Source organism: Dendropsophus ebraccatus, chromosome 3 (assembly GCF_027789765.1).
Source record: "Dendropsophus ebraccatus isolate aDenEbr1 chromosome 3, aDenEbr1.pat, whole genome shotgun sequence".
Classification (NCBI taxonomy): Eukaryota; Metazoa; Chordata; class Amphibia; order Anura; family Hylidae; genus Dendropsophus; species Dendropsophus ebraccatus.
The window spans coordinates 97,724,985-97,751,469 of NC_091456.1; the positions used below are offsets into that span (position 1 = coordinate 97,724,985).

General features: G+C 44.2%; 1 protein-coding gene across 3 annotated transcripts in view; it reads left to right on the forward strand.

The window, feature by feature from the left end:
• SLC5A5 (solute carrier family 5 member 5) overlaps nt 1-26,485 on the forward strand; it is a 148,925-nt gene that overhangs the window by 116,512 nt on the left and 5,928 nt on the right. For 2 of the 3 annotated variants that reach the window (XM_069962303.1, XM_069962302.1), the window contains exons 9-15: nt 4,767-4,855; nt 4,943-5,055; nt 14,998-15,068; nt 15,163-15,249; nt 20,848-21,041; nt 22,798-22,901; nt 22,978-23,078. In XM_069962303.1, coding sequence (XP_069818404.1) covers nt 4,767-4,855; nt 4,943-5,055; nt 14,998-15,068; nt 15,163-15,249; nt 20,848-21,041; nt 22,798-22,901; nt 22,978-23,078 — 759 coding nt within the window. Of the gene's footprint in view, nt 1-4,766; nt 4,856-4,942; nt 5,056-14,997; nt 15,069-15,162; nt 15,250-20,847; nt 21,042-22,797; nt 22,902-22,977; nt 23,134-26,485 lie in introns of all 3 variants that reach the window. The other variant, XM_069962304.1, reaches the window with a different exon arrangement.

Genomic DNA, 26,485 nt, shown 5'->3' on the forward strand with positions numbered 1-26,485 from the left:
CTCATGAATAGACTAATAATTTACCTCCTATCACCAACTTGTACCATATGGTCAGTGACTAGAATGTTTCTATCTATGCGGTTTGATGTTTATTGTAGTGTCTAGTGATGTCACAATACCAGAATTTTGAGTTCGATACCAATACCAACTTTTTTTTTCAATGCTCGATACCAATTCGATACTTAATAAATTATATATTTTTTTTAAAAACACAAGAGTAGAGATCCCCCCCACCCCCGACTGTCAGGTCTGTACGAACCATATTACTTTATAAATAAAGTTTCCATTATTTAAAATAAATGTTCTTAAAAAAATAGCCCTATTCTGATTCTTAGAATGGCTATGGGGCAATCTGTAGTTTTATTTAGTAGCACGTTTTTATGTGGTACTGAATTTGGTGGTTTCTCCGCTTGCACCATTTACCGTGCGTTATCAGGAAGTTGATAATCTTATAATATGCACAATAACACTTCAGCTATCAGGGGGGATGATGGGAACTGTAGTCATGTGATACACCCTTTAGCTATCAGGGGGATGATGGGAACTGTAGTCATGTGATACACTTCAGCTATCAGGGGGATGATGGGAACTGTAGTCATGTAACACACACTTCAGCTATCAGGGAGGATGATGGGAACTGTAGTCATGTGATACACTTCAGCTATCAGGGGGATGATGGGAACTGTAGTCATGTAACACACACTTCAGCTATCAGGGGGGATGATGGGAACTGTAGTCATGTGATACACTTCAGCTATCAGGGCGATGATGGGAACTGTAGTCATGTAACACACACTTCAGCTATCAGGGCGATGGTGGGGGTTGTAGTCATGTAACACACACTTCAGCTATCAGGGATGATGGGGGTTGTTGTCATGTAACACACACTTCAGCTATCAGGGGGATGATGGGATTTGTAGTCATGTAACACACTTCAGCTATCAGGGGGGATGATGGGGGTTGTAATTGCACTATTCCAGCTGGATTCGGGCGGCAGAGTAATGTGCAGGCTACCGCCCCCCTCCCACTTCCCTTCACAGTCGCAGCCAGGCCGACCTTTTGTTCACCCCCCACATTGCTGATGCCGGCCCCGGGGATGTCCTGATGGCCCGGCCTCACAGCTACCTCCTGTCAGATCTCCTCCTCGCCTCCCCCACCTCCAGCCTTCTCCTGCGTTCTCCTCTCCCGGACCGTGCAGCTCTCAGCCGCTCTCCTCCCTCTCCTGCCGCCGACCCTGTGCTGCCCCTCTGCCCTTGTCAGACACCGGCCCAGCTGTGTCTCATGCTCTGTGCCTGTGGAGGGGGGGGGGGAAGGTCCTCATCTTAGCCCATAGGACCCGCAGTGACACACACGTGTCCCGGGGCTGGCGATGTCAGAGGCAGGAGCGGCTACCTAAAATTTGTCGGCAGCAGCTGCATGGTAGGTGGATGATCTGGGCCCGAGTGAGCGCGCAGGGTCCCGGGTCTGTGTTCGCAGGGGTGGCACAGAGAGAACATGACAGGCGCTCAGGTAGTCGCCTGTCATGTTCTCGGCACTATATGTTAAACTACGCTATTTTGTAGTTTAACATAAAGTATCGATACCAGGAAATCCTGGTATCGAACCGTTTTTTTTGCCCCGAAAATCGATAGTAGTATCGATTTTTCGGTGCATCGTGCATCCCTAGTAGTGTCTACTGTACCTATTGAACATGCAGGAAAAAAAGCATTAAAATAATACAAGCTTCATATAACATTTTTGGTCTTAAAATCCTTTGTAGAGGTATTATAAAATACATAGATGCCTAGTTGATAACAAAGCTTTTGCCCCAGAATATCTTATGAATAGCTCATACAATAGCTCCCTCTAGCACAGTGGTTCTTAACTTTTCTAATGCCGTGACCGTGCAATACAGTTCCTTATGTTGCGGTGACCCCAAACCAAAATATAATGTTTTTTTCCAGATTAGTGACAATTTTTTTAATATAGAACAGTGTGAACTACGTCATAGGATACACTGCAGTTTCTGCACAGCATGACATGTTTCAGGGCTCTTTCACACTATAAAATAGCAGTTTCTACGGTGGAATCCATATCTCATTTACTTCAATGGGAGACCCGCAGAAGAGAGATCCCCTGTTCGGCAAAAATGCAGTCCTGGCGCATGTCTCTAACTCCTATTTAAGTCATTGGGAGGCCGCAGCAGATTTCGTTCAAATCTATGTTATTATATTACTTTATTTATATTATATTATTTATATTATTATTTATATTACATGTTACTTAAATTTTTCCGTGCTAGGAAAAAGCCTAGTGTGAAAAATTAAGCAACATGCTCTATATTTGAGCGGAATCCGCTACAGCCTCCAATTGACTTAAATTGGAGAGGAAGAAATGTGTTGGAAACTTTCCTTACTCCGCCTCTTATTGAAATCAATAGGAGGCTGCAGCGGATTGTGTGGTAAACTGAGATTCTCGGGAGCTCTCTTCCACAAAATCCGCTGCATTCACAATGAAATCGATAGGAGGTGATTTCAATGCCGGAGAACTGCTGACCACAGTTTACTCATTCAGAATGTGGGAGAAATGGGAGATAATTTTACACTGGGGAACAGTGTAAACTACATCTTATACTGGACCGATGTAGTTTACACTGTGTAAATGTATGGTGTTTTGTGTAAGTGTAAGCTGCTTTGTGTACTGTGTAATGATTACACACAAAGAACCTTACGCTTACACAGTATTGTGTCTATGGTGTGTGTACTGTTATATTATTAACCTTTTTTACAGGCTGTCTCTCAGGCTCTCTTGGCTCTCCACCTCGACTTCTGTCGTCCGGCACTTGCTGCATCTGACCACTGAAGACGTCAGCAAGCACCGGACACATATGTGGAGCATTCCCCCCACCCCTAAGCCTCGTAGGATGATGCAATCACGCCTGCACATGCACCCAGGCATTCAGTTTGGAATGCACATCCATAACCCCGGGCATTCCAGCTGAGTAGCACTGCTGCTGCAGACGGTAGCGCGAGTTCTCATCGGCTAAAGCCACCAAATATGTACTTTCCGATGGCTTTAGGCGACCCCTGTGTTCTGGTCCTTTGACCCTTGCCGGGGTCGCGACCCACAGTTTAGGAACCTCTGTTTTAGCACAAGAAATTATGACCATAGTTTGTTATTTAGGGTATAAACCCACACACCGTATATGCAGCGTATTTACTGCTGCGATACGCAGCAAACTCGCAGCAAACTCGCAGCAAACTCGCAGCAGATTAGATCTAAATAACTGAACACAGCATCAAATCTGTACCAACAAATCTGCTGCGTATTTGTTGCATATCTGCTGCGTATATGGTGTGTGGGTTTATACCCTTAAAGTGAGATCTCCTACAATTGAAATGAACATATGTTATACTACCAAAAGTCTGTGGTCCGGATTTAGTATTGCAAACACGCGACAACAGCTGTCTTAAATGACATTCGCCATATTTGCTATTATGTTTTAGACATTTAATCATGTAAACCTGTGGCTTAAGATGCACCACAAATATGTGAAAATTCTGGCAAAAAATCCTAGTGCAATTTAAGCATAATAATAGTTGGTCTAAAAACTAGACACGCTAATATAAAAGATTTATCCAACAGCTTTAGCCAATGTGATAAATCTGGAGCATTCTTACTTTGTCTAATCTTTTACAGATTACAGTGTCTAAAAATGAGACCGTAAGGCTAAATTCACACGGACGGATCTGCAGCGGATTTCTTGCTGCGAGTTTCGCAGCGAGATCCGCTGCAGATACCTGCCCTGACGCAGCACACTGATTGGCTGAGCGGGACGTGCACCCGGGAACCCCCGAAGCAAGCCGGATCACGGAGCAGATAATGTATGAGTTTCGGTCGGCCAGGGGTTAATGGGGCGGTCTCCTGACATACTCGCAGAGGGATGTCCATCCCGCTGCGAGTATGTCTGCCCATAGACTTTACAGGGCAGGGATCCGCAGCAGATCTTGCTTTGAATTCGCAGAAATTATCCGTCTGTGATAATTTAGTCTTAGGGTGCCTTCACACCTACCGACTCGGCTAGGTCCTGGCAGGTCACTGTCAGTACATACACGCAGCGGTCTGAACGACCACTGCATGTATGTAAATCTGCCGGACGCTTAACCCTTTCTGATGCCGGCCACCTCCCGCTCCGCTCTGTATACATATCTCCTCACTCCACGGGGTCCCGACGTCCTGTTCTCTCGCCCGGCCAATCAGTGTGTTGCCCTGCGGCAGCCACTGATTGGCCGGGCGGGAGAGCAGGGCATGTATGTACTGACAGTGATCTGCCAGGACCTAGCCGACTTGCAGCGTTATTTACGCTGCGAGTCGGTAGGTGTGAAGGCACCCTCAGGGTAGCTTCACATGTACCGCACCTCAGTGGATTTTCTGCTGCGGATCCGCAGCAGATTTGACAGTGCTGATTTAATGCTATGTCCATTCATTTAGTCAGATCTGCGGGTCTGCAGCAGAAAATCCACTGTGATACGGTGCGTGTGAAGCTACGCTTAAAGTAAATCTGGTCTTCTGAATTTTGTGCATTTTGTGTAGCAAGGGTTAACTTTATCTGACCCTTTAACATTGGTGTGGAGATGCATTAAAGGAGAGCACAATTGTTTTATTCTTAAAGAACAAATCTCTAATAAACTCAGTCAAATGACATTGATAATCCAAGGTGGCATAGTGACAATAACAGGGATTTAGATCTGGAAAAGCCCAGCCAATGAATTACTGTTTTCTTCTAGTACATTCCATACCTGGTGTTGGAGATATTTGAACAGTATCCAGGTATCCCAGGTCTTTTCCTTGCCTGCGCATACAGTGGGACACTCAGGTACAGTGATTCATGGATATATTAAACATTATTTTCTTCTGTGCAGGGTAAGCAATGTTTAATGTCATCTTATGTATATTCCTACAGTACGGCATCTACAAGTATAAATGCTATGGCTGCAGTGACGGTTGAAGATCTTATTAAGCCAAGAATGCCACATATTTCTATGAAACGGTTAATAATTATTTCAAAGGGATTGTGTGAGTATTTTACATTGTGTATGCTTATTCAGTCAAAAAAGTTGGTCAGCTCTATACAACACCGTTCACGCTATGCAGGGGCATGTTGCTATGGCTATAATGCAGATACAGACACAAAAAAAGAAAATGCAACAGGTCACTACTAATGTTAAGTCATAACCTTAATTTTAACGCAAATATTAAAATTGCTAAATTGCTATAAAACAGTTAAGGAAAATGATGAGGCCCTTGGCATACCATTTGAAATAGTGTCTACCATCCAACCATGAAAAGGTGGCCCTTTATACAGGATGGGCCCCACAATATATTCTGGTCTCTCCTGGGCTAATAATAAGCCTGGGCATGCAGAATCCAACTAATGCTGTCCAAACTAATCCCCACGGCTGGATGGGTGGAGTGCACAAAAAGCAGAGGCAGACACTTCCCCCATGTCCAACACAGAAAACACCAGATGCAGATGCTCAGCTGTTCTGGCAATTTAACCTCTTAGATGCTGCGGTCAACATCAACCTTGGCCAGAAGGGAGGTCCCACCTGTTAATTCCACAGTATCCTTGATGGACTGCCATGGCCCCCAGGTATGTCATGTACAGAAAATGATTAGTGCCTAATAGGTTGTCAGTGTAAGGGCCCTATTCCACAGGAGCGATAATCGGCCCCATTCGGACGATTTTCGCTCCGTAGAATAGAGAGAGCGATCAGCCGATGATCGTGTCATCGGCTGATCGTTCATTTAGGTTCAGACCTAAAATCGTAATTCGCCACCAGCGCATCGCTACGGTTGAATAGCGGTGCGCGACGGCAACCGACGATTTTTACAGAACCATACATTACCTGTCCGGGCCGCAGGTCGTCTTCTTCTCTCGATCCCGCGCGGCAACATCGGCTTCGGAGCGGAGCTGTCTGAACTTGGAATGCAATCATAAAAAATGCTTGTGAGGGCTTATAACAGGCTGATCACTAAATAATAAGAGGTTATTCATGAGTATGGTAGAGACATCTTGTGTTACTAAACATTTGTAAAGGTGCCTTTACACAGAGAGATTTATCTGACAGATTTTTGAAGCCAAAGCCAGAAACAGACCATAAACAGGGAACAGGTCATTAAGGAAAGACTGGGATCTATCCTCTTCTTACATCCATTCCTGGCTTTGCCTTAAAAAATCTGTCTGATAAATCCTCATGTAAAGGCACTCTTACACAAGCCAACAGATATTATAATACTATATTAACAATATAGGCAAATGGTAAATGGCTAATGTGCCAATATAGGCAAATTGGCACATTTTATGGTGAAAGGTATTATATTGTTTTACGCAATATGAGGGGACTTTATGTTGGAATCATAACATTTATGTGTATAATTATGCATTACATTAATCCATTAAAGGGGTACTCCAGTGCTGATAAAAAAAACAATCAATCAATCACAAACATAGTTTTTAGATTTACCATCCCTCCGGAGTCTCGCTCTGTTTGAATTTACCGCTGTTTGCAGGTAAACAGCTCCAGTTGGTGGCTTCGTTTTTTCTTTACTTCCTGGTTTGGGCTTTGCCATGATGCACTTTTTCTCCTGTGATGTCTAACTGACTCTGCAAAACTGTTAGATGGCTTACATCTTGTTCAGGCAATCAGAGCTGAGCAACCTGAGTCATCTGACAAAGGGAAGCCGGCCTAACAGGGCTTAGACCCGCCTCCTTCTTGATGATATCATTTTCACAAAATGGCTGCCACAGAGCAGCCTGGGGTGAACAGTCATTAGGTAAGAATGAGTTTACTTCACTTCCTGGTGGGGGATTGAAGGGGGGATATAGAAGGGGGGCAGATAGGTGATTGAACATATTACAAAGTTATATAACTTTGTAATGTGTTTCAATTACTGGGGAAAAGCTTTTCGCTTGAATACCCCTTTAAGGGTGTGTTTACGCGTACCAAATTTGCAGCAAATTTTACACTTCTAGTTTTGCGGTAAAATCTGCTCTGATACTGGGTACAATTACAGTCTATGGTACTCCATTCTCGTAGTGCATGCCATATTTACAACTAATTAAATAAGCCATATATTTCTTAGTAAAAATAGTAAATGGCAAATGCTTACCTACTCACACTCCCTCAGCGCACTCCTGCTTCACTTTCCTAGTCCCTGATCACTGATGGCGCACTCAGCCAATCACAGCACTGTCCCCCACCAGCCTGGCAGCTAATTAAATATGGCCGTCACTATGTTCTTGCAGTGGTATGAAAATCAGCTGCAAGAATGCAGGGCCATAGACTGTATTGCAGTGCATTTCATTGCAAAACTCGTAGCATACTCGATTGCACCCTAAAGAAGTATTAGGGTGGGTTCCCCCGTACTGGAATGGCTGCGAGTTCTGCAGCAAAATTTGCTGCGATTCACGGTACTGTCGGTTTGTATGGGTTTACATACTTGCAGAGGATTTTTCATTCCTTGTAAGTATGTAAACCCCACCCCATTTATTCTGCCGATGCCAGGTGAATACTTTACCCGTCCGTGCTCTGGCCTGCTTCTGTGGCTCCCTGATGTCCCGCTCAGCCAATCAGTGGCTGTGGTGGGCGGCGCACTGATTGGCTGAGCGGAACATCAGGGAGCTGGGAGCCACTGTAGCAGGCCGGAGCATGGACAGGTAAAGTATTCACCTGGCCGCAATGGATTAAGGGGGATGGGGCTTTACATACTTGAAGCATGATGAAAAATCCACTGCAAGCATGTAAACCTATACAAAATGGCACGACACAGGATCACAGCAGATTTTGCAGCGTTAAATCCGCTGCAATCCTGTATGTGTGAACCCACCCTTGAAGTTTTATTGTATTCAGTTAATGTGTTTTGTGAGTTATTGTAATTCCAGAGCAGTAAATTATAAACACATGCATTAAAATACAAATACAAATATGCTTATGTTACCAAATCAGTGTTACTTTGACCTGTGTTTAATAGTATTATTTGCCAATTGTTGCCATGTGGAAGTTGGGTATTGTATAGGTACTAGAGATGAGCAAACATGCTCGTCCGAGCTTGGTACTCAAAGGTGCTCGGTACTTGAGCGAGCATCTTGCGATACTCGAGGAAATGGCTTTTTCTCAGCCAATCAACATGCAGGGGAGGCCATCCTAGCGCCACATGGGAACCCCTGCACATCGATAGCAGATTGGCTGGCCAGATCAGATGACCTGGGCATATAAGAATCAGATCCCACGATGCTTGCTTCAGACGCAGGCTGGATGAGCTTAGGGAGAGAGCTACTGTCTGTCAGGGAGAATGTTAGGGTGGGAAAAATAGTGTCTGTTAGGCAGGAATTATCCACAGCTACATCTGTGTGCAGCTACATCTATCCTGGCTGCACACTGCAACTTGTGTTTTTTTTTAAACACCTTAGTGGTATATTCTTGGCTTGCCTAATACTGATGAGTGCTGTCTGTTAGTTATCAAAGCATTTAAGCAGTACATTTTAGGCTCGCCTAATACTGGTGCATGCTCTTCCGTTCTATTTACAACAGTCTAGTTAATACGTTTTTGCTCTCATTTATATTTACTCCAGTCTAGTGTATACGTGTTTGCTCTCAGATAAATTCACTCCAGTCTAATGAATCAGTGTGTGCTCTGCGGTACACCAAACGAAGTCTAGTGATTAAGTTTTTGCTTTCTCTTACGTTCACTCCAGTCTAATGAATCAGTGTGTCCTCTCAGTTACATTCACTCCAGTCTAGTGAATCAGTGTGTCGTCTCAGTTACATTCACTCCAGTCTAATGAATCAGTGTGTCCTCTCAGTTACATTCACTCCAGTCTAATGAATCAGTGTGTCCTCTCAGTTACATTCACTCCAGTCTAATGAATCAGTGTGTCCTCTCAGTTACATTCACTCCAGTCTAGTGAATCAGTGTGTCGTCTCAGTTACATTCACTCGTCTAGTGAATAAGTTTTTGCTTTCTGTTACGTTCACTCCAGTCTAGTGAATCAGTGTGTCCTCTCAGTTACATTCACTCCAGTCTAGTGAATCAGTGTGTCCTCTCAGTTACATTCACTCCAGTCTAGTGAATCAGTGTGTGCTCTGCGGTACACTAAACATAGTCTAGTGAATACATTTTTGCTATCTGTTACGTTCACTCCAGTCTAGTGAATCAGTGTGCCCTCTCAGTTACATTCACTCCTGTCTAGTGAATCAGTGTGTGCTCTGCGGTACACCAAACATAGTCTAGTGAATAGACAAAATGGTGAACCCCAGGGGTAAGGGTCGAGGACAAGGGTGTGGGCGTCCAAGTGATGTAGTGGGCAGAGGCCATGGTCCTGGGCAGGGTGACACAGTACCTGCTGATGAGGGAGCAGTGGATCGCTGCAGAGGTTCACTTCCTAGCTTTATCTAACAACTTACAGGGTCACATGGTACACCACTATTGAAACCACAACAGTGTGAACACGTGATGACGTGGATAACAGATAATGTGTCCTTAATGTATCTACAACCCAGTCTTCCATGCAGTCCACCCACGCTAGCCAAGGGAGTGGACCTCTGGCTCCTCTAGCTTAACCTTCTTACCCCCAGCCTGGCCCCTCCATGGAAATTAGGGATTCAGATCCGGTATACTCCGGGGAACTCTTTTCAGGACCCAGAGTCACAAACCACTGCTCAGCAGCAACCTGAGCAGTTGTTTTGTCCCGATGCCCAAACGACCAAACTTTCGCAGTCTTTGGGTGATGAGAGTGGGGACTTGCAAGTAGTGTGTCAAGAGATGTCGAATGATGATGAGACACGGTTGTCAGACAGTGACGTTGTTGTCAGGGCAGTAAGTCTGAGGGGGGAGCAGAGTGAGGAATCAAAGGAAGAGCTGGTGGATGATGAGGTGACTGACCCGAGCTTGGTTGGTAAGCCTAATCAAGACAGTGCTTCTGAGGGGGAGGCAAGTGCAACACCAGAAAAGGTTGGAAGAGGCAGTGGGATGGCCAGAGGGAGAAGCAGGGCCAGAGCAAGTACACCAGCAACTGTTTCACGGGTTGAAGCTCCTGTGCCAAGGCCTAGATGTTCTCAAATCTAGAGGTTCTTTAAAGAAAGTAGGGATGACCGACGGACAGTGGTGTGCAACCTGTGCCACACCAGGATCAGCAGGGGAGCAACTACTACCAGCATGTGCAGTGTTAAACACCCGACTCCAAGGCAGTCACCTCCTGCGGGTCATACCACTGCTCCTTCCCCTGTGTCACATGCTGGCTCTGCGAGTCAACCTCCCGCCCAAGACCCAGGCACTAGAGCCTACCGCCCCACAACCACCCCTCCACCTTCACAATCCTCCACACCCTTCACCAATGTGTCCCAGCGCAGCATTCAGCTGTCTTTACATCAGATCTTTGAGCGCAAGCACACTTCAACCCACCCCCATTCACAAGCACTAAATGGCCACATCTCAAAACTGCTGTGCCTGGAGATGCTGCCCTATAGGCTGGTAGAGACTGAGGCTTTCCTCAACCTCCTGGCAGTGGTGGTCCCTCGGTACTTGGTCAGCCGCCACTATTTTTCCTGATGTGCCATCCCAGCGTTACACCGGCACGTGTCAAAGAACATCATCCGTGCCCTGACCATTGCGGTTAGTGAGAAGGTCCACCTAACCACGGACACGTGGACAAGTGCTGTCGGGCAGGGACGCTATATCTCCCTGACAGCACATTGGGTTAACTTAGTGGAAACAGGGACCAAGTCTGACCCTGGGTCCCCTTATGTGCTGCCCACACCGAGGATTGTGGGGCTTACCTCGATCATGGTTTCTCAGGCTTATTATGCCTCTTACTCCAACCCCTCCTCCTCCTCCTCTCAATTACCATCCGTGAGCACAGCGCCTACAGTCGGTACCTGTAGGCGCAGCAGCACTACCGTGGGTAGGCGCCAACAGGCAGTGATGACAAGAGGCACACTGCCCAAGAGATGTTACAGGGCATCACGGTGCAGACCGATCTTTAGCTCGTGCGACTGAACCCTTAAAGTGTCACTGTTGTGAATTTTTTTTTTGCAGAAATCAATAGTCCAGGCGATTTTAAGAAACTTTGTAATTGGGTTTATTATCTGAAAAATGCATTTTTATCATGAAAAAGCAGTTTGAAGCTCTCCCCCCTGTCTTCATTGTTCTCCTATGGAGAGAGCTAAAGAATAGACCAAAACAGGACAACAAAGAGTTAATCTACAAATCCCTCACCCGTTGTCTCTTCTGACCATCACCAGTGACCTGTCTGAGCTCGGATTACAGCTGTCACCCAGCTCAGTGCCTGAAATCCTCTGTTATCTGCTTTCTGCTGCCGGCTAACTCCCTCCTTCCTCCTCCCCCCTCCCCTCTCCCTAGAGCAGACAGGGTACGACTCCTGCAACAAGTCACAATTTTCAGATTTTTTGGAGTGGATGGAAAAGAGGAAGGAGGGGGGGACCTGGGAAAAGGCTTTTTACATGCAGATAATGGCAGATTTGGCTAATAAACCCAATTACAAAGTTTCTTAAAATCGCCTGGACTATTGATTTCTGCAAAAAATACGACAGTGACTCTTTAAACCAGGCATGGTTGTGTGTGACAATGGGCGTAACCTGGTGGAGGCTCTGCAACTCGGCTGACCTCATACATGTTTCATTCCTGGCCCACGTGTTCAATCTTGTGGTTCAGCGGTTTCTCGCGACCTACCCCAATTTGTCTGATTTTCTCACCAAGGTGCAAAACATCTGTGCACATTTTCGCAAGTGCAACGGCGTTCACAACTGCCAGCTCACCAACTGTTGTGCGACGTGCCCATGCGATGGAATTCCGCATTACACACGTTAGCCAGGGTTTACCAGCACTGCAGAGCGATTGTAGACTGCCAGATGACAACTTCCACGTGAACTGGTAGTCGGGTTAGTCAGTTTCCTCAAGTCTACAATGAGGAGTAGTGTATGGGCTCAAGAGGAGGAGTTGGAGGAGGAGGAAATAGAGAGTCAGCCTATTGAGGAGAGGGAATTCTTGTGTGTTGGGACCCTAGCGCCCATGGCTGACTTCATGTTAGGCTGCCTTTCCCGTGACCCTCGCATTAGAAACATTTTTGACAACACCGATTACTGGGTGTTCACCCTCCTGGACCCCCGGTACAAGCAGAACTTTTCCACTCTCATTCCTGCAGAGGAAAGGAGTATGATAGTGAATCAATATCAACAGGCCCTGGTGCACAAGCTAAAACTATCCTACCCATCTGACACCATTAGAGGATGCAGTTCTGTGGGCCAACTAGCTGGGCAGAGGAAGGGAGCCGGCAGCTTGTCAAGCACTGGCAGGGGAACACTCTCAAAAGCCTTTGCCAGTTTTATGGCACCCCAGCAAGACTATGTCAACCGTCCCCAGTCTAGACAAAGTAGGGGGGAGCTGTTCAGAAAGTTGGTGAGGGAGTACCTAGCTGACCACACCAACGTCCTGCGTGATCATTCTGCTCCATACAACTACTGGGTTGAAAAGCTGGACACGTGGCTTGAAATGACGCTGTACGCCTTGGAAGTGCTTGGGCTGCTCTGCCACTAGTGTGTTGTTAGAGCGGGTGTTAAGTTCAGCTGGTGGCATCATCACTGATAAGCGTACCCGCCTGTCAACTAAAAAAGGCTGACAGGCTGATGCTTATTAAAGGGATTATCCAGCGCTACAAAAACATGGCCACTTTTCCCCCTACTGTTGTCTCCAGTTCAGGTGTGGTTTGCAATTAAGCTCCATTTACTTCAATGAAACTGAGTTTCAAAACCCCACCCAAACTGGAGACAACAGTAGGGGGAAAGTGGCCATGTTTTTGTAGTGCTGGATAACTCTCCACCGGGGAAAGACAGCTCAAAATGAAGAAATGAAGGCTAAATTTTTGGGTGGTTCACCTGCTACCTCATCTAGCTCGATCATTCTGTTGTCACCGCCATGCTGTGTCAGGCTGAATTTTTGGGTGGTTTATCTGCTACCTCATCTAACTTGGTCACTCTGTTGTCAATGCCATGCTGTGTCAGGATAAATTTTTGGGTGGTTTAGCTGCTATCTCAGTCTAACCAAGCCACTCTGGGGTTCACCGCCATGCTGTAAAACTGCAATGTCAGTCTTAAAAAGTCATCCTGAGATTCATCCCCATGCTGTAGACTGCAATCTCAGTTTAACTATGTAATTTAGGGGTTCACCACCCAGGTGTCACAGACTGTCATTCAGGGGTGCACCACTGTGCTTTATCAAACTAATTGTTTCTGAGGGTCACCTCCAGGCTCTCGCACACAATTTTTTGGAGGCTCGCCACTACATTGTTGCCCAAAATTGCCTTGAGGGTCACCATCAGACTGTTGGCCAGAATTTAGCATAATGGTGCGATTAGGCAGTCTCCGAGGCATCCATGCATGCTGCCCCTGCTGTTTCCTGTCTAGTTCCGTGGTGTTTACATAATTTTCTGATGTTTCCAGGTTTTCATGCAACCTTTCCTATGCAGAGCTTTGGTCCTCTGCAAAAATGCTCAAATTTCCCATTGACTTCAATGGGGTTCGTTATTCGAAACAAGCATTGGGAAAAATCGAACCCGAGCATTTTAGTACTCACCCATCTCTAATGGGTACTAATTTAGTCAGTCAATCTATGACAGTATTATGTGTGTTCTGTATGGGCATTTTAATGGTATAATTATATTACATACTGGTATTTTTTTTTAGACTGTGGTGTTAGTTAGTGTACTGTATAGTGGTTGCCTACAGTATAAGGCCAGCTATTTTCTACCTTTCATGATGATGATGATAAGAATAAGAAATGCTGGCCTATGCACTATTTAGATTGCTGAACATGACGTCAGGTACTAAAATAAGGACAAGAGTTACTTAAACATATTAGCACAAATGTATCAGTATTGTTGGAGGAAGCAAACACATGGCTAATGATAAAGGATGATAAGGCATGTTCTCTGTGCCAGCTTTCACCTTTAATACCACTTTTGTAAAGCAAAATTCTGACATTTAAAAGTAAATAAAACAGTCAACTGGAACTTCCAGCATTTGTAAGGAAAATGTAATATTTATCCCACAGCAGTTAAAGTGTTACTATCAATTTATAAAATGTTGACATGTCACACAAGCATATCAATGAAAAAAATCTTTTGACATGTCACACAAACATGGAAAAGGTTTTGATCGGACAGACTCCAAAGACTTTTAACGGAGCCCACCCCTGCAAGTTCTATCAAGTGGTGATCCTAGAGGTGTACTTCTCCTAGCTAATTCTAGCGGTTGGTAGAGGTTTCATCAGTGAGATCCTGACTAGAGATGAGCGAACCGGGTTCGGGTCGATCCGAACCCGAACGTTCAGCATTTGGTTAGCTGGGGCTGCTGAACTTTGATAAAGGTCTAAGGTTGTCTGGAAAACATGGATACAGCCAATGACTATATCCATGATTTCCACATAGCCTTAGGGATTTATCCAACTTCAGCAGCCACCGCTAATCAAATGCCGAAAGTTCGGGTTCGGATGGACTCGAGCATGCTTGAGGTTCGCTCATCTCTAATCCTGACTGATCAAAACTTTTGACTTATCTGTGTGATGTCAAACGTTTTTTAATGTTTAAAAAATCTCAAAGAAATGTAATCCTCTTTTTGACTCCATCACCATTTAAAATCTGTTAAATTTATTTAGTTTAGTTTATTTTTTGCTGAGTATTATTTAGTTACAAAAAAGAGGTATTAATGTAATCCTCTTAACACAGAGAACATTTTTACCCTAATAAAGTTTGAACATATTTACAATACAAGCACTGTAGAATGAGAAAAAATTATTCTCACTGGGAGAACAAACAATTGGTGAGAGTGTGAAAGCTTTAAGTAGCTTTCTGATGAAGTAATCTTCACAGTGATCAACTTATATTCTAACAAGCTTACACTGTAGGTGAACATAAATTGACTGATCGTATCTTTTCTTTCTTAGCACTTTTCTATGGGTGTTCATGTATTATAGTAGCTGCTTTATCATCGCTGCTTGGAGGAGGAGTTCTACAGGTATCAGTATTCTAAACTACGATTAATGGATAATATAGTTCTTTAATCACTGATTTTATGATCCTGACATAATTCTTTTTTCTCTCATATACAGGGCTCTTTTACAGTGATGGGAGTAATCAGTGGTCCATTACTTGGTGCTTTTATACTGGGAATGTTCACATCTTCAGGCAACACTCCGGTATGCATATGTTCTACTGTATTTTAAAGTGTCAGCATAAAACATTATGTATATATTTTTGTAGCAGATGTGCTATTGGCCCCTGCATGTTCTCATAGTGCATAGAACACTAAGTTTGAAGGTTTTCTAGTTTTCACTAAATCTTCACGTCATCAATATGTAAATTAGGTGTTTTGTGCACTGGGGCACCATTCCAGCTTGTCTATCCTTGTGTATACCTATCCAGTGCACTGCACTGATGAGTGCTGGAGTGACTTTAGTGGAGAATTCTGCTTCTATATTCATGAAGTGCCACATCCTGCTCCTGGACTCCTGCCGACATACTTCATATCTCCCCTCCTGCTACATCCACCCTGGCTGACTTACCCCAAATCCGGGAGAAAATTACATTCGTCAGGGTAAGGGAGCCTGGTGATGCGGTGTCGTGTGGCCTCGAGGTCCGGTAAACATACTTTCTTTATGATGTTTCCCCCACCCCCGCCAGACTTTAATCTCTGCATAGTTCAGTGAATTTGTGGTTAGCTGAAGCATATATATCAGAGGATTGTTGTTAATGGTGTGTATTCTAAGCAGAGACCGTGTACAAGTAGAGTGCCACAAAGATCTGTTCTCGCTCCTATTCTTTGTTTGACAAACAATGTTTGTTTGCTGATGAAACAAAAGTGTGCAATAGGGTTGATAAGATGTGTGAAAAATGGAAAATAATTTATCTTACCTAGATAAGTGGTCCCAACAAGGGGTAGGATTTACAGGTAGTCATTTCTGACAGCCTTAAAATGAGTCATCAGTGCAAGCAGGCAGTTGGGAAAGCAAATTGTATGCTGGGGTGTATAGCTAGAGGTATAACCAGTAGGAAGAAAGAGATTATGATTCCGCTGTATAGAGCTCTGGTGAGGCCACATCTGGAATACTGTGTCCAGTTCTGGAGACCTCACCTTAAAAATGCCATTGATAAAATAGAACTGGTGCTCGGTTTGAACATAGTAGAAAAAAAAGTTAAGGATCTAAATCTGTATAGTCTGGAGGAAAGAAGGAAAGGGGGAGGGGTGACTTGATCGAAATTTTGAAATATGTAAAAGGAAACCAATTGATAAACAAGTAAACATGCTGTTAGATCACCTAGCACACTTCCTACAAACATATTTTAGTAAAGACCCACGCTATATGTAAATGAGCCCCCAACTAGTCATCATTCTAAGTAGTCACGGTCCTGGGCTGCGTCAGCACTGTAAATCACACCCCTCTAAGCATGATTCAAAGCACTATTATCCCCAGTACATCATTGAGAGGCGGCCCTTTCCTAGCATCGGAGCTCCAAAGTCTTCATTTAGGCGGTCATGCGCAGTACAGCACGGATGTAGAGCATGGATATGATACCGTTCTGCTGCATATGTCCGCCTAAATGAAGACTTGGGAGCTCTGATGCTAGGGAAGGCCCGCCTCTCACTGATTTATTGGGGTTAAGAGTGCTTTAAATTACGCCTAGAGGGGTGTGTTTACAGCGCTGACGCTGCCCAGGAAGAATGACAATGCCCAGATGACTAGTAGGAGGCTCATTTGCATACAGTGCGGGTCTTAATTTAAAGGGGTATTCCCCCCAAATAAAATTAAACGTTCCCAAACCTAGCTATTCTTACTCACGTTACCCAAGTCCCTCTGAGTATTTTGAGCCGTCTCCCATCTTTCTAGCTGCTGCCGTTCCTGAGTTACAAGTTTTTCAAAAAGATGTTCTATATTCAAGATAGGAAACTACATTTCCCATCATGCAATGCTTCTGCCTGATGATGGCAATGTAGCAGAGCTGAGATGACAATGTAGCAGAGCTGAGATGGCAATGTAGCAGAGCTGAGATGGCAATGTAGCAGAGCTGAGATGGCAATGTAGCAGAGTTGAGATGGCAATGTGGCAATGTAGCAGAGCTGAGATGGCAATGTAGCAGAGCTGAGATGGCAATGTGGCAATGTAGCAGAGCTGAGATGGCAATGTAGCAGAGCTGAGATGGCAATGTAACAGAGCTGAGATGGCAATGTGGCAATGTAGCAGAGCTGAGATGGCAATGTAGCAGAGCTGAGATGGCAATGTAGCAGAGCTGAGATGGCAATGTGGCAATGTAGCAGAACTGAGATGGCAATGTAGCAGAGCTGAGATGGCAATGTAGTAGAGCTGAGGTGGCAATGTAGCAGAGCTGAGGTGGCAATGTGGCAATGTTGCAGAGCTGGGATGATATACTGTGTGAGGATGTCGGGTGGCCGGGCGCTGTACGGGGGGGGGGGGGGAGACGGGAGATCATGGGCCAGTGGTGCTGCAGTCACCGGGTGAGCTGCCCTGGGAGGCGGATACATGGTGGTCGGGCCGCGGGGAGATCACATACTGGGGGGCTGTACTGCACCTGCGGGTGAGTGGGTGAGCGGTGGGCGCTGCCTGGGGACCGCGGGCGGACACCAGGAGATCGCGCTGTGGGAGCGGGGGGTGCACTTACGGTGAGCGGGGGGTGTTGGGATGCGGCAGCTGCAGGGCTGGGAGATTGTGCGTCCGGGAGGTGGTGGGGTGAGCTCCGGATGGGGGACGGGCGGTGAGAGATCACACACAGGGCGGGAGCTCCACGGTGAGCAGCGGGCGGACGCCGCCACAGACGCTACTGAGGGAGGGATGGGGGGCTGCGGGCGGCACCAGAATATCGCACCGGCAGGGCCTGCATTCACCGGGTGAGCTCCGGTGCGGCTGCACTTTAGGGAGAGGGGAGGGGGGGGCGCGGGCGGCCAGCCACTGGGAGACACCGGTGGCCGCAGGCTCTACTAAGGGGGGCGGCCACCGGGAGATCGCGCGCGCGGGGGGGTGGTGGTGGTGATATGCTGCACTCACAGGAGCTCCGGATGGGGGGGATACAGTGTGTGGGGAGGGTGAGCTCCAGGGCAAGGGGGGGGGGATGGGGTACCCTCAGCTAGGGAGGCAGTGATCCGCTGCAGCTGTCAGCATCTCACTGTCCTCCCTCACTTCAATGAGCTGCGATAGAAGCGCTAACCCGGCCCATTGAAGAGAAGGAGGACACGTGATGCCGTCTCGGAGGGTGCGGGCCAGGAGCAGGGAGCGTGTCGGGTTGGACTGAGAGCTGATGATTCTAAGCAATCCGTGGGGGTGGATGTACCTAGATAACAGCGAAACTGTGCAGAATCCATAATGAATTGATATTGGAAAGATGGAAAGCTACGGGTGGGCAACGTATTAATGCAAAAATAATTTTGGGGGGAATACCCCTTTAAAGGGAACCTGTCACCCCCCGTGCCGGGGTGACAGGCTCCCGACCCCCCGTTAGAGCCCCATATACTTACCTAATCCTGCCGGGTCCCGCTTCTGGATCCGGTCGGGTGACGGAGATCTTAGCTGCTGCAGCCCGGCGCGCGCGCTGAGAGATGAGTCCAACGCTCATAGAGAATGACGGAGCGCTGGACTCTCCTGTCATTCTCTATGGGTGTTGGACTCATCTCTCAGCGCGCGCGCCGGGCTGCAGCGGCTGAGATCTCCGTCACCCGACCACCTCCAGAAGCGGGACCCGGCGGGATTAGGTAAGTATAGGGGGCTCTAACGGGGGGTCGGGAGCCTGTCACCCCGGCACGGGGGGTGACAGGTTCCCTTTAAGTAAATTTGCGGATTATTGCAGGCAGGGACGGAGGCTATAAGTATATGTTAAGGAAGTGTGCTGGGTCATCTATCGGCTCGTTTACTTAGCTTTATGTGTGTTTTTTTTTACTGATTGGTTCCTTTTAAAGGCCTAAAAAAGGTTTAGGATGGAAGTGTTTTAGTTGGGGGAAGGTTCAAAAGCAACACAGCAGATGTGGTTAGTAAATCCACAATAACTAAATTTAAACATGCCTGGGAGAAACATATATCTATTCTAAGATAGTAACAAAGGAAATAATATTAGTGCAGATGAGCTGGGCCAGGTGGCGTTTTTCTGCCAACAACCTTCTATATTTCTACAAAAAAGTAACCGTGAAAAGACTTTTCACTAACAATTTATTGCATTAAAATACATTATTATAATAGTTTTAAAAGCAAGTACTTACAATTCTTGTTCCATCAGAAATAACGACCAGACCATAATTATTTAGAAAGACTTACCTGAGAAGAAATGTTTACATGAAGAAATGTTTTATAATTACAATTGCAAATTTTGGTTAACATTATTGGCATATCCCCAAAAAGTTGACCTGTCAACATATATGCAGTTAGTACACTGGTACGTCATGGTGGCCTAAGGTATTAAAGGGGTGATGTCAAGAAGCAAAAAAGTTAAAATCACATGGTACATATGTACAGGAGGACAAATGTGTTGTTTCTAGTAAAGTAACTTACATTATTGTGCCAGTTTTCTTCCCCATGTATCTATTCACTTGGTTTCCTCTCTGAACTTTGACCCTGCTGTTGCCATGCAACAGTGCAAACACTTTCCCACAATCCCCCTTGCTTGCATGTAAAGTGAAAACCAACTGCCAGTACTAATCAGGTAGAGCATGTGACTATTGAACTGAGCATGTGCGACCCAAGAAAGTGGATGCCCAGTGGGTCATAACCAAGGGCAACAGATAATGAAACAAAACACATTTAGTGAGTCTATATATTTCAAATGATTTTAAGAATTGCTTGTACATTAGGAATAGGTTTCATTTTACATGATTTATCTGTATATACCTAGTTTTCTTCAAGACACCACCCCTTTAAATTATCATTGTGCCAAAATGACCTGTGCTAGAATTATGCACCAGAATTGCATTAAATTGATAATTTAGTTGGGAAAACTATTGTCAGACGGAAAGCAAGTGGGGTAACACAACACTAATTCCAAATCAGGGTCAATGTGTTTCGGGTTCCAATAACGTTGAACACTGCTGTAATTGTACTGTACAGGCGATATGACAGAATACTTAAAATAAAGGCACTCATTAATACCAGCACAAGCGCCTTTGCTCCTTCCACCTATAACTACCTCTACACTTTCTCTACACACACACTAGATGTTCTCACATTCACAACCATAGATTTCCAGCCACTGTAGGGTATTTGGTAAATAAGACACTGAGAAGACTATGACTAGTTGTGTTGCAACTTCTATTGCCATGAGTGTCTACAATCTGGGCTGTTATCATTGAGCTCTTTAATGCCTTCAACTTAAATTACGGTGAACATATCATCTCTGGTTGTTATTACTAACCTTGTTCAATGATGAAAGGAAGCAAGAATGTCGTTAGTTTGTTATTACGAGGTTTGATAAAACTTTCTAACTCATAATTAATATAACCACCCATCACCACATTTATTTAGGGGCAAAACTTTTTTTTTAACTCAAAACTTGTATGGAAAATAAAACTTGATGGCACAACAAGTGATTTTGTGATTCTGTGTTCAGAGCCACTTAGTAAAGGTGCTGCAAAGGGAACAAAAGGAAATCAGCAATATTCAATCCAGAAACCGAATGCAGAATGTTTCGGACATTTACAGTGTCAAGGTCATAATAGTATAGCAAACTATTTAAAAAAATCACTTGTATGTGTATTTTTTTTTATTCTATGTTTTCTTTATTGTTTTTTTTTTTATGTCCAGGGTGTGTTCTCAGGCCTTATTATGGGCTTCGCTCTATCCCTTTGGGTTGCAGTGGGAGGTACTATTTATCCACCAACTCCAGAGATAATGGGAGTGCTGCCTGCGAATGCAGAACACTGTCCGATCTATAACACTAGTCAAGGTGTCATATATGGGTCGCCAGCACTGAGAAACATTACAGCTTCCCTACCAAGGTGAGGTATTAACAATATAATTGCAAAGTTAAAGAGGTTGTCTCATAAAAGAAAAGATCTTCGGGGTTGTGCCCTATTTTTCCCAGATGGCTGCATGGATGACCAATATAGTCAATAGCTATACTTGTGATTACCTGGAAAACCAACAGAAAATGAAGTTGGATGCTGGGGGTTTACAGTAGTAGCGAAGTGAAGCGCTTCGCTAGGCTCGGCGGTCAGCTTGTCTGCCGGCTGTCTTTGAACTCTGGAAGTCCTGGAATTCACTTAGAAACACATTAAAGAGAATAGAACCCAGAACAGACCCTTAAGGCACACCACTTGTAACCAGTCTCTGCTCGGAATATACACCATTAACAACAACCCTCTGATATCTCTCCTTCAACCAACCACAAATCCACTGAACTATCCAGGGGATAAGTCCAATTATCCAATGATCCCACTGTATAGAGCTCTGGTGAGACCACATCTGTAATACTGTGTCCAGTTCTGGAAACCTAACCTAAGAAGGACATTGATAAAATAGAACGGGTCCAGAGATGGGCTACATAAATGGTGGAGGGTGTCAGGCATAAACCATATCAGGAAAGACTTAAGGATTTGATTCTGTATAGTCTGGAGGAAAGAAGGGAAAGGGGGGAACATGACTGAAACCTTTAAGTATGTTAAAGGACAAAATAAGGTTCAGGAGGGAAGTGTTTTCAGTAAAAAACGGAACTCAAGAACAAGAGGACACAGTAAGAGATTATCAGGGGAAAAGATCAAAAGCAATGTGAGAAAATATTACTTTAATGAAATAGTAGTAGAGACTTGGAACAAGCAGATGTGGTTGGTAAAACATGTCTGGGATAAACACACATCTATCCTAAGATAATAAGAAAGGAAATACTAAAAGGGCAGACTAGATGGACCCAGTGGTCTTTTTCTGCTGACAATCTTCTATGTTTCTAGAGATGAGTGCAACTCGAGTATGCTCGTCTAATCACTCGGCATTTGAATGCCGGTGGCTGAAGAAGTTGGATGCAAACCTAGGGAGTCCTGGAAAACATGGGTACAGCAAAAGGCCTTATCCATGTTTTGTTGGCAGTCCAGGATAAAATAAAGAAAAAAAAATAGGGGAACAATGGTATTTTAATGTACTCTATGCTCGTCAATCATTTCCCTTTTATGTACTATGCTGAACCCCCTAGCATATTGTTCAAATCACCTTCTACTTTTTTTCTAACAAAATATATAAAGTAAAATGTAGCAAGGTACAAAAATAAACTTATGAATAAAATAAATACGCAAAATACATTTTTCCTGATAATGGTGCCTTAAAAAATGTACAATTTGCCCCTAAAAAAACAATACAATAATAATTTTTTCTGTAAATAGTAGACTCTCTCTCTCTCTCCACACAGTCTGCAAAATATGCTGTATTCTCTATCTGTTCCTCTGCTTGTGTCATTGCTCAGCACAAAGCAGTATGCTGTAAACATCGCATTCTTCCAAAAATGTCCCAATAAAGAGATAAATATAACAGGGAGATGGTTCAACGTTCTTTTGGTATAAATCAATCAAATACACGTTGAAGCCAGTACAAATAGTCATATCAATATACTACTAAGTTTTATGTGTATTGTTTTATTTAAAAACTAAAAAAAAAAAATTCTGATACTGGAATACCCCAAAGACTGTATTTTGTATTGGCCACAAAAGTAAACCTGAATTGAACTGTGAACTTTTTGTTTTTTTAATTAAATAATTTTCTGTACAGGACAAGCATTGCAGATGACCTCTACTCTTTGTCATATCTCTATTATGGCGCCTTGGGCACTTTTAGCACACTTATAATTGGAGCTCTTGTCAGCCAGATAACAGGTAACATAACACAAATTGGACATGTCTGGTTTTACATTCAGGTAACATAAATGATAAATTATTTTTTGTATTTTAGGACCTACAAAGAGAGAAACAATAGCTCATGGCTTGCTTTGGTGGGACCTAGTAAGGGTACAGACTTTAAAAACAACAGATATGCCACCTGATGCTGAGAAGGTATGTGAACAAAAATAGGTCTTATTGAAACCTGGCACCATGGGATTCTAAATAGGTTTGTATGAAGTGTTCTGGTATTTTTATTGGCATGTAGTCTGCAGCTTTATTATTGCCATCTTAGGGTAGCTTCACACCTACCGGATCCGCAGCAGATTTCATGCTGTGAGTTTGCAGCGAAATCCGCTGCAGATACTGGTAGTGTGAAGTTAAATGTGTCACATACCCGCAGCGGAATTTTCATTCCGCTGCCAGTATGTGTATGTGCCCTGGCCCCTTTAACCCCTGCAGCATACATTACCTGCTCGGCACCGTGGCTGTGTGTGAGGCTCCCGGCTCCCCATCAGCCAATCAGTGAACGGCAGTGTATCAAACAGTGCTGCAGCAAAGGGTGCTGGGCACTAACATAAAATTAGTTGTTGCAACACGCAAGCATGCTTCTTCAGATCTCTCCCTTCATCCAAGTGTATGGTTTAAAGCGACTCTGTAGCCACAATCTGACCCCTCAAAACCACTTGTACCTTCGTATAGCTGCTTTTAATCCAAGACCTGTCCTCGGGTCTGTTCGGCAGGTGATGCAGTTATTGTCCTAAAAAACAACTTTTAAACTTGCAGCCCTGTGCCAAACGGCCGTGGCTTGGAATATCTGTGCCCCACCCCTCCTCCCCACCCTCTTTCCTCTTGTGCAGATTTCTTTTATTTATCAAATGGACAAAGGCATCAGACGAACGCCAGAAAGGTGCAGGTCATAAGCTCGTTTCGCGCTACTGCGCTTCAACAGACCTGGTCTGTTGAAGTGCAGTAGTGCGAAACGAGATTGTAACCTGCACCTTTCTGTCGTCTGCCCGATGTCTTTGTCCATGCGATAAATAAAAGAAATCTGCCCAAGCACCTACTGCGGTGAGTTGCCACTACTGTTTCTTTGTTGAATTATACTACCTTTATGGACACTTGTACATAGTGAGCACCACCGAACACAGCTGTGTCCAGTTAACCTTTTCTTGCCATTTGTGTTAGAAACCTGAAACCCGTAGTGCCGATCATTCCTTATTGTTGCTGCATAAATTAATATATCCAAACAGAAAAAAGATACAGCGCCTGCACAGATATACTCCAGTGAAAAAATGGCGTGAAATGGAGTGGAAGCGGGACCAGTATGGTGGATCAGGGAGTCGTGGTGCTGCTCACAATAACCACAGTCTATGTCATCACAACTTAAATGAGAGAAGAAAGGAGCGCACTCACCCCGTAAAATCAGGTACTTCTTTATTCTTTATCAAAGATTAAAAGCCATCCATGTGAACATCGGGTGGTAGGAACGCCAGAGCACTTGAATCACAGGAGACGTGACAGCTGCTTCGCGCCTTGCTGGCGCTTCTATCAGAGCGACGTCTGATAGAAGCGCCAGCAAGGCTCGAAGCAGCTGTCAGGTCTCCTGTGATTCAAGTGCTCTGGCGTTCCTACCACCCGATGTTCACATGGATGGCTTTTAATCTTTGATAAAGAATAAAGAAGTACCTGATTTTACGGGGTGAGTGCGCTCCTTTCTTCTCTCATTTAAGTTGTGATAAATTAATATATAACTTGAGAGGAATACTATGATTTTACTAAATGATTCTTTCAGCATGCTTGATCTTGGATAGTAAATTTTAAAATTATACACAACTCCTTTGTTTTGAATAGTCACGTGTATGTCACGCAACTCAAGGCTGAATTGATTCTCGATGAAGCCCCCGGAAAGAGACAAGTGCTGTCCTCGGTTCTCTCCGGCGGCTCCGTAAAGAATGAATGAAGCCGCAAGTCAGGATCCATACTTGCGGCTCTATTCAAAACAAAGGAGCCGCAGGCCGATGTAGAGATCAATGAAGGTGTGAAATTTGGACCTCCACGATCTCTTACTTGTCCCTTATCCTGTGGATAGTGGAAAAATTAGTTTAATCTTGGAATACACCTTTAAGGCTATGTTTACACACCAATGAGAGCTGTTTTGTTTTTGGACGGTCACCATTAACAACAAATAATGGGCATTATTTTATAACAGCTGTTATTATAGGAATAACAGCTGTCATTATAAAATAGTGGCCATAATTTGGCCTCAAAATTATGGCCATCCTAAAATACATCTGTCAAATGCTCAAAAAAGGACAGTGTGAGAACATAGCCTGAAGGTCATGAAACATATTTTCTGTTCACACTAGTGGTAATGCAATATAAAGCTGTCGCTTTTTCTTGGACTTATACCTTGAACTTGCTTTTTTTAATTGCTAAATTTTTAAACAAATCTGTCAGCCCATCTGCAAGCTATTAGCTCAAGATATGGGGAGAGAGATAATAGTACAATAACATAAACATCACATTTTCTGAAGCTGAATGCCTTTCAGTAGTCATAGAATACTTTTTTATTCCAGGTTGAAGTGTCAAGGAAGTGGGGACAAGCTGCTTCAGCCCAAAACAAAAACCTTATTTTAGAACTAATTTTGAAAATGGTAACCTTTGTGTTATTGCCCTATTATCTGGCAGCCCATGTCGGGAGCTCATAGTGTGGAGATGGGATGACAGCCTCACTTGAAAGAGTACCTGTCATGAAGTACACAGACACGATCTTTGTGAAATCCATTTTTCAAGTTTGGTATCCATGCTGGTTTGGTACTGTGCACAAGCCCTATTCTGATCCTATAGGGCTTGTGCACAGAACCAAGCTGGTGTGCTACATGGATACCCGAACTTCCGAGTGCAGAATGGATTTTATGCTGATCTGGTTAGCGTACAGTACATTATGACGGGTACCCAAGGTGTTGACAGTGTGCTCTAGTTGGCAGTCCCCTAGTGAGAATGTTAACTTTTGGTAATTTGTCCATGGAGTACACAATCTCAGGTCTCCTACTGTAATGAAGAGTCAAAGAGGAGTAGGAAGTGTGGTGCAGGGATGAAAAGGTGTTGGAGCTGTGGTGTAGGGATAAATGACCACTAACAGTTTCTTCCTGGAATCAATTCCTCTGTTGGACATTATTTTTTTAATTCTTGTATCATTGTGCAAAGAATTCTCAATCAGGTCCAAATTAATTTTAACCTTTTAAGAATGGAGCCAATTTTCGTTTTTGCGTTTTCATTTTTTCCTCCTTGTGTTTAAAAGGCCATAGCAGTTGCATTTTTTCACCTAGAAACCCACATGAGCCCTTATTTTTTGCGTTACTAATTGTACTTTGCAATGACATTTTTGCATAAATTATGCTGCAAAACCAGAAAAGAATTATATGCGCGGTGAAATTGAAATTGAATTCTTTTCCTTTGGAGTTTTTTTGTTTTTACGCCGTTTGTCCTATGGAAAAATTGACATGTTATATATGATCCTCAAGTCGGTAAGATTAAAACGATAGGCAACTTGCATGACTTTTTATTATTTGATGGCT